At 41.1% G+C, this 11,403-nt stretch overlaps 1 protein-coding gene across 3 annotated transcripts in view; it reads right to left on the bottom strand.

Annotated features, from left to right (window-relative positions):
- Window positions 1–26: 26 nt before the first annotated feature.
- MYO5C (myosin VC) overlaps window positions 27–11,403 on the bottom strand; it is a 43,222-nt gene continuing 31,845 nt past the window's right edge. The window contains exons 32-41 of one of the 3 annotated variants that reach the window (XM_039339595.1): window positions 10,852–11,005; window positions 9,793–9,880; window positions 9,596–9,694; window positions 8,673–8,827; window positions 6,787–6,876; window positions 5,370–5,520; window positions 3,344–3,626; window positions 2,265–2,439; window positions 789–869; window positions 27–547 (exon numbers count right to left, since the gene is read on the bottom strand). In XM_039339595.1, coding sequence (XP_039195529.1) covers window positions 395–547; window positions 789–869; window positions 2,265–2,439; window positions 3,344–3,626; window positions 5,370–5,520; window positions 6,787–6,876; window positions 8,673–8,827; window positions 9,596–9,694; window positions 9,793–9,880; window positions 10,852–11,005 — 1,429 coding nt within the window. In that variant the 3' untranslated portion in view covers window positions 27–394. Of the gene's footprint in view, window positions 548–788; window positions 870–2,264; window positions 2,440–3,343; window positions 3,627–5,369; window positions 5,521–6,786; window positions 6,877–8,672; window positions 8,828–9,324; window positions 9,387–9,595; window positions 9,695–9,792; window positions 9,881–10,851; window positions 11,006–11,403 lie in introns of those variants that run through there. The other 2 variants (XM_039339596.1, XR_005556266.1) reach the window with 2 other exon arrangements.

Genomic DNA, 11,403 nt, shown 5'->3' with positions numbered 1-11,403 from the left:
ACAGTTGTGCAGTTAGACAGTGATGAAGAACAGCTGGGACAAATCCCGGATGCACGAATGCGCAGGCAAGAGAAGCGAGTAGGACAGAGGAATGCAATGGGGCGGCTCCAAAGGCAAAGGAGAAGGCATTAGGAAGCCACGCCTTGGCTGAATTGTAAAAGGGAAGGTTTGAGAGGTGCTGGTTGCCAAAGGCAACCGTTTGTGTTGAGGATCGAGTTTGTGTGGACTGTCTTTGTTTGCCTTGGACATTGACTCATGTCTGTGAGAATAAAAGAGGTTGTTTTTTTCTTGCGGTTCCTGCCTGTTTCTTGGAAGAGGGGTTTCTCCTTGTGAGCATAACAAGGACTCACGTAGGCTGGGACAGAACAGAATTTATAATGCATTATTCTTGTAACTATATTCTAGTGAGGAAGCCAAGTCTGAAACTGCTGGGTATTTCTATCATTTCCAGCGGATGTGATGAAGGTGTAAAAGGAAATGTCACTTGAAAGAGGAATTTGGTATCAAGCATCAGTTGTGTGGAATTCTGCCTATTGTTCAGCATTCCCTGAAATCAGAATAAAGAGAGAATTAACAAATGCACATGTGGGTCTAAGACGTTTTAGGAGGATACATTCTCCTATAGAAAGCCGTTTATTACACGATGGCAGGTTTTAATTTTTTTTTATCTATATCCTTGATTGACATGCTGCTTTCCAAATAGAAGAGATCTCAAGATGTTTGGCATTTAAAAATAAGGACCAAAAAATAGAAGGGGAAAAATAGAGTACTGCATTTAAAAATCATACTTGGACTTTACGAACGAAGGATGGAGCTATCCTTTTTTCAAAATCATCAATGGGAGTGTAGGAATTGAGGATTTTTACTATCTGTGGAGAGAATGAAAAGAAATTACGATTTGCAAACTCCAGTTTGAAAGGAAAACAAAACTGCACTAGAATGGAATGGAATGGAATGGAATAGAATGGAATAGAATAGAATAGAATAGAATAGAATAGAATAGAATAGAATAGAATAGAATAGAATAGAATAGAATAGAATAGAATAGAATAGGAAATAGAATGGAATGGAATGGAATGGAATGGAATAGAATAGAATGGAATGGAATGGAATAGAGTAGAGTAGAATAGAATAGAATAGAATAGAATAGAATAGAATAGAATAGAATAGAATAGAATAGAATAGAAATAGGAAATAGGAAATAGAATGGAATGGAATGGAATGGAATGGAATGGAATAGAATAGAATAGAATAGAATAGAATAGAATAGAATAGAATAGAATTAGAATTAGAATAGAATTAGAATAGAATAGAACAGAACAATAGAAGAAAAGAGAAATTAGAATAGAATAGAATAGAATCTTTATGCATTTAGTTATTTGACCATATCAAAAATATAAAACTAATACAAATATACCATACAACTCTCAAACAATAGGATACATTCATAGTAGGTAAAACTGCATTTGAGGGCCTAAAGAAGAGGGCCAGAGAAGAGTCTTGATGGTGGGAAAATCAAGGAACAAAACACAGGTAGTCCTCATTTAACACCCAAATGGTCTGTGACCATTTGAAGTTACAAGGGTGCTGAACAAGACAGACTTACATATCAGGGGACCCTGGATCACATGGCCCTGAATTGGTTGCTTGGCAACTGGTTCATAATTATGTTTTGGCATCCTGTGGTCATATGATTGCCAATTACAGCCTTCAGTGCCCATGTTCCATAAGCAAAGTCAATAATTAACCGCTCAGATCCAGGAAGGAATTCAATACCTGAGTGGTCCTTGGTGCTCTCTTAAGTTTAGCTGGAATTTTTGAAGATATTTCATTGCCCAAACTAGATAACCTCATCAGTGCTAGAAGGGCGTGGGATTTGCCCTCTGTTTGACATGCAAAGATGTCCTTCTAGCACTGATGATGTTGCCTAGTTGGGTAACGTGATGTCTGCAAGAAAACCACCAAGCACAGAGAACACCAAGGACGCCACCGTCCTCCTGCTCCTCCTCTCTACACTCCCTTCTAGCTCTGATGATGTTGCCTAGTTGGGTAATGTGATGTCTGCAAGAAAACCACCAAGCACAGAGAACACCAAGGACACCACAGTCCTCCTGCTCCTCCTCTCCACACTCCCTTCTAGCTCTGATGATGTTGCCTAGTTGGGTAATGTGATGTCTGCAAGAAAACCACCAAGCACAGAGAACACCAAGGGCCTCTCATTTCAACCCTGAGCTACAAATATTCTCCTTTATTAAATTTAATACCTGCATAGCCGAGAGGGTCGCGCAATGCTCCGAGATCTCTTTGGCATCCTCCTCTGTGATCTTTTTGACCTGAAGAAGCCAGGCGGCTTGCGAAAGAGGTTCCAATGTCTCCTTTGCAGAACTGCTCTGCAGGTTCTTCTCCTTCAGCCATTCTTCCAGGTAGCTGATGTTGCACCTGCGATGAAGCAGAAAATGGCCACTTTTATTTCAAATATCCTTTAGGAGAGAGGTCCCCAACCTTTTGGGCACCAGGGGCTGGTTCGGTGGAGAGAGACCGGACGGTGCGTGGTTTTGTGTGCTGACTGCAATCTGTGGATAGGGCTTTCCTTGTTTGTGTAGACCGGTCGCTGGCATGCCACGGCCCAGTACTGGTCCACAGCCTGGGGTTTGGGGACCCCTACTTTAGGAGATGTTTGGCAGTATCTGAGCTGAAATCCTTGGTTTGTGTATGTAGTAAATCCTTAATTTGTGTATGTAGTAGCGTGTTACGTGAATGCAGCCAACGCTGCTTGCAAATCCTAGCATGGAGCATAAACTTGTTGTGTGTGGTTTCTTCAACCATCTCTTGAAGTTGTATGAACACAGTCGTTAAGTAATTTCTGACTTCTGCTTAATGACCCTCCAAAGTTATGGTGGCAGTGAAAACAATGACTGATGACCAGTCCTCACATTTATGACAGCTGCCAGGTCCTGGGGACACATGAACACCGTTTTGTTTGTTGAGTAAGACACCTATCACGACTTAGCATGTTGCCCCCACCTTACTTATCCAATCCAATGTATTTTTAATTGTTGGTCGCTTTTGAGATCCTTTTCCTCTCTTTAAATCGAAGTATGGAATCTATAGTTCTAATTTATTTATTTATTTATTTATGAGACTTATATACCGCTTTAAGTGCAAGCACTCTCTAAGCGGTGTACACCAGTAAGCAATGTATATATATACATTTACATTGCCCCCAACAATCTGGGTCCTCATTTTACCTACCCCGGAAGGATGGAAGGCTGAGTCAACCTTGAGCCGGTGAGATTTGAATTATTTGTTGTTGTTTTTTTTCCCCTCCAAAATACAGGTTTACCTGATTTGCATTCCTTTCCTACATGAGCACATGTCTTTCCGAAGAAACAGACTGTTCAGGGTAACTGCTCCGATCAGAAAGAAAAGCTGCCTCACGGCCTGCTTTAAAAGCTCCGGGTCTAAGCCGTTCTGACACAGGGTGGTATAAAAATAGCTGAGCTGTTGCAAGATGGAGGTCATGGTGTAAGCATCCGTGTCATCGATGCTAGAAGAACGTTTCCGAAATCCAGTTGGTTTTAAGCCCGAAATCCCCTGAAGACTTTCATATTCCAGCATTCCTGGCACTGTAAAAGATGACAGGAAGCAAGCAAAAGAGAAAAAAGAAGAAGTAAAAATAAGGAATTCATTTAGCTTTGGAAACCAAAGGTGGGTTGAAATCTGCTACCCGTTCTTTAAATATCATTCTCCTTATTCTGATTACACCAAAAGAAAAGAGTAGGATGCTTCCTCAGGAAGTAGTTTTCAGCATCTTGTCATTCATGGATGCTAAAAATGGAGATAAAAGCCAGGCAGTTTTTTTGAAATTGACAGCGTCTCCATTTGCCCTAGCATATGCAGTCTTTTGATCAGTAAATAAATTATTCAACATGGGACGGCTGGATTCAAATTCACAGAGGTGACTTTCAGTTAATGACCAAAATATGCATTTTCTAAGCCTCTAGACTTAGTTCTTGAATAAGAAACTTGTTTTTGAGAACAAGTCCCTGTCAGAATCTGTTGCTATTGATTTTGGCTCGGTACAACTGTGAAGATCTAGAGGAGAGCACTGCCTATGAACCTCTGAGTCTGACAGTGCGGTGCAGTGGTTAAGGTGTAGAACCCCCTCAATCACAGAGGTTCACTGGGTGGCTTTGGGCCAGTCACATAGCCCACTCAATCACATAAGGTGATGAACTGAAGTTTGGAAAGGAAAGGAAAGGAAAGGAGAGGAGAGGGGAGGAAAGAAAGAAAGAAAGAAAGAAAGAAAGAAAGAAAGAAAGAAAGAAAGAAAGAAAGAAAGAAAGAAAGAAAGAAAGAAAGAAAGAAAGAAAGAAGAGGGAGGGAGGGAGCAAGGGAGGGAGCAAGTAAGAAAGGAAAGAGGGAGGGAGGGAGGGAGGGAGGGAGGGAGGGAGGGAGGGAGGGAGGGAGGAAGGGAGGAAGAGCTACCACATTTGGCAGGAATAACTGAACCATGGAAATGCGAGAAAATCTTTTCTGTGACTGCTAAAATATTTGGGTTATCATTACAAGTGGGTCCTTGACTTTATGATCACCTTCTCAATGACAATCCAAAGATACAAGCTACGTGCCTACAAAAAGGGAGTTATCACACCAGTTCCAGCTGGGGTCCTGTCACGTGACCATGTTTTACAACAGTTTTGGCAAAGGTTTGCCTAACGACCATACCATTCGTTTTGCAACAGCTGCATTGGCTTAACGACCACCACAAAAACAATGGCAAAATCAGGCCAGCCCTAGGGCAGCTGTCACGGCCTACGACTGTAATGGGCAAACTCATTGCAGTCATTTGTCAAGGACTGCCTTGCATTATCACAGATCTGAAAACAGGAATTGTGCTCTTGCCAGCCTCTTATACAAACCCTGATCATGTGCATAACCTGACTTGTACCCTTACAACCATTTCATTCATAACATTTCCCTTCAAACAGCAGTTCAAAGATACATGGACATTGTATTCTGTTCTCAAATTCCATCAGTGATTCAGTAGCTTAATTGGATACAGTCACCGATAGCCACTATTTCAGCCTGTCAGAGCAATAGCACAATTTTTATGCCCGTAAAACTAGAAAAAAAATCTCAGAGAATTGAATCCTGGGGCAATGAATAGAATGTGAAGGCTCCACATTCATCACCCATCTAAAGAAACAAAGAAGGAACCAGAATTCGCTCAAGCAGTTCATAGTCACATAAACATTTGAGTTAAATATTTCAGAACCTAACTCTAACTCTCGAATTTCCCAACAGGGTTTCAAATAAGGAGAGGTTTTATAAAATCTATGATGGCTAATGTTGATCTAACTCCTTACCTATCATTGGCTGAATACTGGTCTCCATTACACCGATAAACTGATGATATATACGAATGGCCAGATCACTAAGCACCTGCCTATATTCAGACAGATCAAAGTGGATCAGATTGTTCTTATTTTGTTCCGGCGTGTTGTGCTTCATGAATTCCTGAAAGTCAATTGCAGCATTATCAACATGTGGCAATGAAGATCACAAACAAATTACACATTTATCAAACTAGTACAGAGCTTTTAAGGTAGCTTAACCAACAGTATCCATGTGCATATTTTTTTTCCTCTAGGACAGGGGTCTTCTAGTTTAGCCCTTTTATGACTTGTGGACTTCAACTCTCAGAATTCCTCAGCCAGGCACGCGTGCCTGGCTGAGGAATTCTGGGAGTTGAAGTCCACAAGTTATAAAAGGGCCAAGTTTGAAGACCCCTGCTCTAGGACAATAGAATATAAACACATTAGAGAGCCAGCTATTCAGTTTAATTTTATTGGAAAATATTAGGGATGGTGAGTTTTTGTTTTGTTCTTCTGTAGAATTCTTAAATTTAAGTGCATCTTGGTGAACACCAATTGTGCAAGTCAATCATTACGGTATGGTATTTCTAAAACATTTCTGAATACCTAGAAATAGCTAAGAGAGGAAAACAGAGGATGGGTATCACCGTAAATTAAAATTAAACTTCTTAACACTTTGGAGAAATTAAACAAAGCCAGAATTTCTTTACATAGCACCGCAAAATCTCCAGTCCACAATTTAGGGAGCCTAAAATGGTTCCCATCCCTGAAAACAATTGCTTTGTCCTGATTATACTGACAATTTTCTATCTCAGTTAGATTTTAGAAGCAAAAAAATAAGAATAATCATAACACAGGACTCTGCCTCTCTTTGGAGAGGCAAAAAAGGCAGGAGAACTCTTTTGTGGTGTGATCAGAGGTGACACCTGAACCTGTAAGAACATGGGGTCCTACCCCTTTTCCTCAGCTCATTAACTGGAAGGGAATATCACCCATGGCAGAGACAAACATTATTGGAGTACCAGCTTGAAAAATCTTGGCACCCAGTTTATTGGGGAAAGACACTTGGCTAGCAAAATGCTCTGAGCACGGGATGGTGAGCACAACAATCTAACTGATGGAGGCAGTTCTTTTCAGCCAAGCAGCACAATGCTAGGATGGTGTATTAAGCCAGAGGTCCCCAACCTTTGGGGCACCAGGGACCAGTTCCATGGGGAGACGTTTTTTCTGCGGACCCGAGGGGGGATGTGGTTGTGTGTGCTGCCTGCATCCCGCGGATGGGGCTTTGCTTGTTTGTGCGGACCGGTTGCTGGCATGCCACAGCTCAGTACTGGTCCACAGCCCGGGGGTTGGGGACCCCTGTATTAAGCCATTCATGAAGACAAGCCTAGGATGAAGTAACACTTACCTCTTCCCCACTGTACTGTTTCAGACAGTTAAGAAAATGGCATGTATTGGAAAGCCAGAAGGATAACATCTCAAAGTCTTCGGCATGTTCCTAAATAATGAGATACTTTTCTTTAATTTTATATGCACCAATTAAAAAAAAGGGTGGAACTTGCTTAACAACAGAAATCCTTTTTTAAAAAACAAGTTTTATTAGTTTTTTCATTTTGCAAACCAGTGCTCAAGAATCACTGTGGTGGCAGAGCAATCAATTGTCCAAATACAAAATCATACTCGTAAAGATCAAATTAAATCATTTTTTTTAAAAATGCACCCCTCTCTATTTCCTCTAGTAGTATATTATATTCAAGTTAATATATTTCAGTACAATTAAGTCAATCAAAACAGTCATCAATAAGATTTCATCTAAATAAATCCAAATCCTTGGACTGCAAGGCGTTCAAACCGGTCAGTCCTAGAAGAGATCAACCCCGACTGCTCTTTAGAAGGCCAGATCCTGAAGTTGAAACTCAAATACTTTGGCCACCTAATGAGAAGGAAGGACTCACTGGAGAAGGGCCTAATGCTGGGAAAGATTGAGGGCAATAGAGGAAGGGGACGACAGAGAAGGAGATGGCTGGATGGAGTCACTGAAGCAGGAGGCGTGAACTTAAATGGACTCCAGAAGATGGTAGAGGACAGGAAGACCTGGAGGAACGTTGTCCATGGGATCGCGATGGGTCGGACACAACTTCGCAATTAACAACAACAACATTTCAATTACTATATTCCATATTGGTAACATAAATACATAATTAACACTTCAAATGTCTCTCCATACCTTTTTTTCCCCATTAACACAATCAATATTCATTTATTAATAACATTCCTTTTTTTTTTTCTTAATCAGTAACATTTCATCTAAATAAGTCCAAATCCTGTATAAAGCTTTACTATTTCAGTTACTATCTTCCATATTGTTACTCTAAATACATAATTAACACTTTGGGTGTCTCCCCATTCCCTTTTTCCATAACACAATCAATAAACATTTGTTAATATCATATCTTCTTTTTTTTCTTTCTTATTCTTCTTCCATTACAAAATAGCTATCATTCCTAATAGTAAAAATATTAATTCAAAAAAGAAAAGCAACAGAAATCCTGGTCCCAGTTATGGTTGTAAGTTGAGACTACCTGTATATAAGCCATGGCTTGGTGAAACAGTGAACCCAATCAAGGTCTGCCTTCACATCCTGAACTGAGCTGTAATGCAGATCATTTTGCTGAACACCATGCACTGACCTGGCATTTCTAGCTTGTAAAATCTGTCTTGAATATATGTGTGAACCAGACCACTGCATTGAAAATGATCACAATTGGGGTAATCCTTGACTTGCAGCCATTCGTTTAGTGACCAAAATTTCAACAGTATTGGGGGAAAAAAACTTACAACCGTTTTTCACACTTGCGACTTTTGCAGCCTCTTCATGGTCACGTGATCAAAATTTGCACGCTTGGCAACTGGCATGTACTTATGACGGTTGCCGTGTCCTGGGGGGGTCATGTGATCCCCTTTTGCGACCTTCTGGCAAGCAAAGTCAATGGGAAAGGCAGACTCGCTTAACAACCGTGTTGCTAACTTAACAACGGCAGCGATTCACTTAATAAGTATTGCAAGAAAGATTGTAAAATGGGGGGAAAACTCATTTAACAAACGTCTCGCTTTTAGCAACGGGCTCGATTGTGGTCGTAAGTTGATGACTATCTCTACAATCTCCGACTCGAGCTGTCACTGCAGCCACGCACGCCTGGTTGCGTCCTTCCTAGATCAAACATTGGCGGTTTCTATTTTGTAAACATTCCCACAGAATTGCCCTTCTGAAAAGGAAACTCAAGTGATCCTTACCTTGATGACTTGTTTGATGCCGCTGATTGCCATGTTCATAAACGACTTCAGCATACTGTCGTCATTCAAATAATCCGCGTATCTTACGCACATGAAGAGGATAAGAGCTGGCAGGCCAGGAATCATGTTAACTACTACTCCACGGGGTTTCAGATCTGCACGAGTAGAACAACTTAAGATTTAATGGGCATTCAAAGAGGTTGACGTTTTCAATTTCCATGTTTGTGACGCAGGTGCTACACTACAAAGATAAAGAAGCATTCAGCACATGATAGGTTGTATTTGAGATAGATTTGGAAAAGCTGTGCTACCCGCTCACCCAAATATTGTTGAGCTACCAGCCTCTGGACCATTTAGATTACGGCCGCTCAAAGTTGTAGGTTCATGCTTTGTGAACACCATTTAGGGAGAGAGGAAGGGAGGGAAGGAAGGAAGGAAGGAAGGAAGGAAGGAAGGAAGGAAGGAAGGAAGGAAGGAAGGAAGGAAGGAAGGAAGGAAGGAAGGAAGGAGGGAGGGAGGGGGAGGGAAGGAAGGAAGGAGGGAGGGAGGGAGGGAAGGAAGGAAGGAAAGAAGGAAGGAAGGAAGGAAGGAAGGAAGGAAGGAAAGAGAAAGATCTCAGTAACAATCTGATTGTTTTTCCGCTGCGACTTACAGTGATGGTAAATCAGAGAAGGATAAGGAAATTCAGGATTCTGGAATCTTCCAAGGTTTAAGCTTAAAGAATGAAAGTTGATAGAGAAGTTATAGAAAAACACACAGACAGGAAGCCCCTCCCCTCTACACAAATATCAGAAGCCTTGTAAACCACAAGAAAGAAGAGGAAAACGGTAAGGACTGATCGCAGGCCACAGTCTTTAACAACACTGATTTTTGGGGTGTGCCTAGGCCTACTTTAACGGAAACGCAAATGGTTACGGACGTACCAAGGATCAGGTTTTGAACGATTTTTGCTTCGTCCTCCTTTCTGTACTGCAACATTCCCATGTATTCTCTTAGCACCGAAGATGGAGATTCTTCATTGCCTGTTCAGTATCAAAATATAGTTACTTCCAGAAAAAAGTAAACTCGACCAGTGTCCCAAAACTGAAGATACGAAGTGTTATGTGTGAAAAACCCTTACCTGTCTCAATGGATTTTTTAAGGGTTCTGATCTGATCCTGAAGCTTCTTTATCAACCGGTCTTTCTTATCCAGCTCTTCTTCTAGATCCTAGGATGTTGATAGGGTTGAGGAAGAAAAATGCACATTAAAAAAGGCTGTGTCGGTTACAGAAAGGGCATACCCCAACTGCATATCTTTACCTAGTAGACAACATTTGGGTTGGCTACTGACCAACAGCAAGTATTAGAAAGCCACTTTCTTTCTGACATGGAAAGATGGCTGAGGAAGAGGGAATCAAGCTATTTTCCGAAGCGCCTGAAGGCAGGACAAGAAGCAACAGGTGGAAACTAACCAAAGAGAGAAGCAACCTGGAACTAAGGAGAAACTTCCTGACAGTTAGAACAATTAACCAGTGGAACAACCTGCCTCCAGAAGCAGAGAATGCTCCAACACTGGAGGTTTTTAAGAAGAGACTGGACAGCCATTTGTCTGAAATGGTTTAGGGTTTCCTGCCTGAGCAGGGGGTTGGACTAGATGACCTCCAAGGTCCCTTCCAACTTTTTCATTATTATTATTATTAATTCTGGGAGTTGAAGTCCACAGTTCTTAAAGTTGCCAAGTTTGAAGACCCCTAGAGTAGAGGCTGAAGTTTTGAAAGCCTTCATCTCAAAGCGATAGGTATTTCGTCAATTAAATCCATATTTTAAAAGGATGCAGTGAATGTAAATGAACTTTTTTATGACAGCTATGTAAATGAACAAGTTTACAGGCTTGTTATCTCTCGTTATCTAATTTTCCTAATGAAGGAGAAGGATGGAGGGACCTGTCTACGGAGATCCACAATCCTCCAGGTCATGCGTGTCCCCATGGTGCTTTTTCCAAAAGGCAACTGGACTTTCTTATTTTTTTTTTTCTCTTGAAAACGTTTCACTTTTCCTCCAGGAAGCTTCTTCAGTTTACTTCAAAACAAGAAACAAACAAAGAAAGTCCAGTTGCCTTTTGGAAAAAGCAACATTGGGGACTTGCTTAATTTTTAGCAGTTTCTCATAAATGTTTCCAAGCCTCTGGGCCTTCCTTACTGTATTTTCCATGGTGAGATACACGACGTCCTGCCATATTTTGCTTCCAGTCCCATTTGCTCTTTCAGGCTGCTTCTCCAGATGGTCAGTGTCCCTCTCAAACTCTGGAAATGTCTTTCCTTTAGGGAACATTTTTTTTCGAAGCGGCAGGGCTCTAAAAAGCATAAAATACATTTGAACCCTTTTTTTTTCTCCCGTGCAACAAACAACATTTTTGCTGCACAGGGAGTCCTTAATTTACAGCCACACTTGAGACCAGCATCTAGGTTGCTAAGCAAGGAGGTTGATTTTGCTCCCTTTATTTCATGGTTTTGCTTCCTTCCAATTTTGCTCCCTTTATTTCAGGGTTGTTATGTGAATCATTACAGTCATTAAGCGAAACTGAGTTTTCTCACTGACTTTGCCGGTTGGGAGATAGGTGGGAAGGACATAAATGGTGATCAAATGGCGCCGGGACGTTATAATCCTGAACTGTTGTAAGTCAAGGATTTCCTGTAAAATATTCTACGTTCTACTTTCCATGCATCTCAAGCTCCTTTTTTTAATCCCCAG

Source organism: Crotalus tigris, unplaced genomic scaffold (assembly GCF_016545835.1).
Source record: "Crotalus tigris isolate CLP2741 ecotype Arizona unplaced genomic scaffold, ASM1654583v1 scf7180000017735.2152567, whole genome shotgun sequence".
NCBI classification, from domain to species: Eukaryota; Metazoa; Chordata; class Lepidosauria; order Squamata; family Viperidae; genus Crotalus; species Crotalus tigris.
Note: the sequence above shows the minus strand (reverse complement) of the source record. Positions and strands in the feature narration are given on the sequence as shown.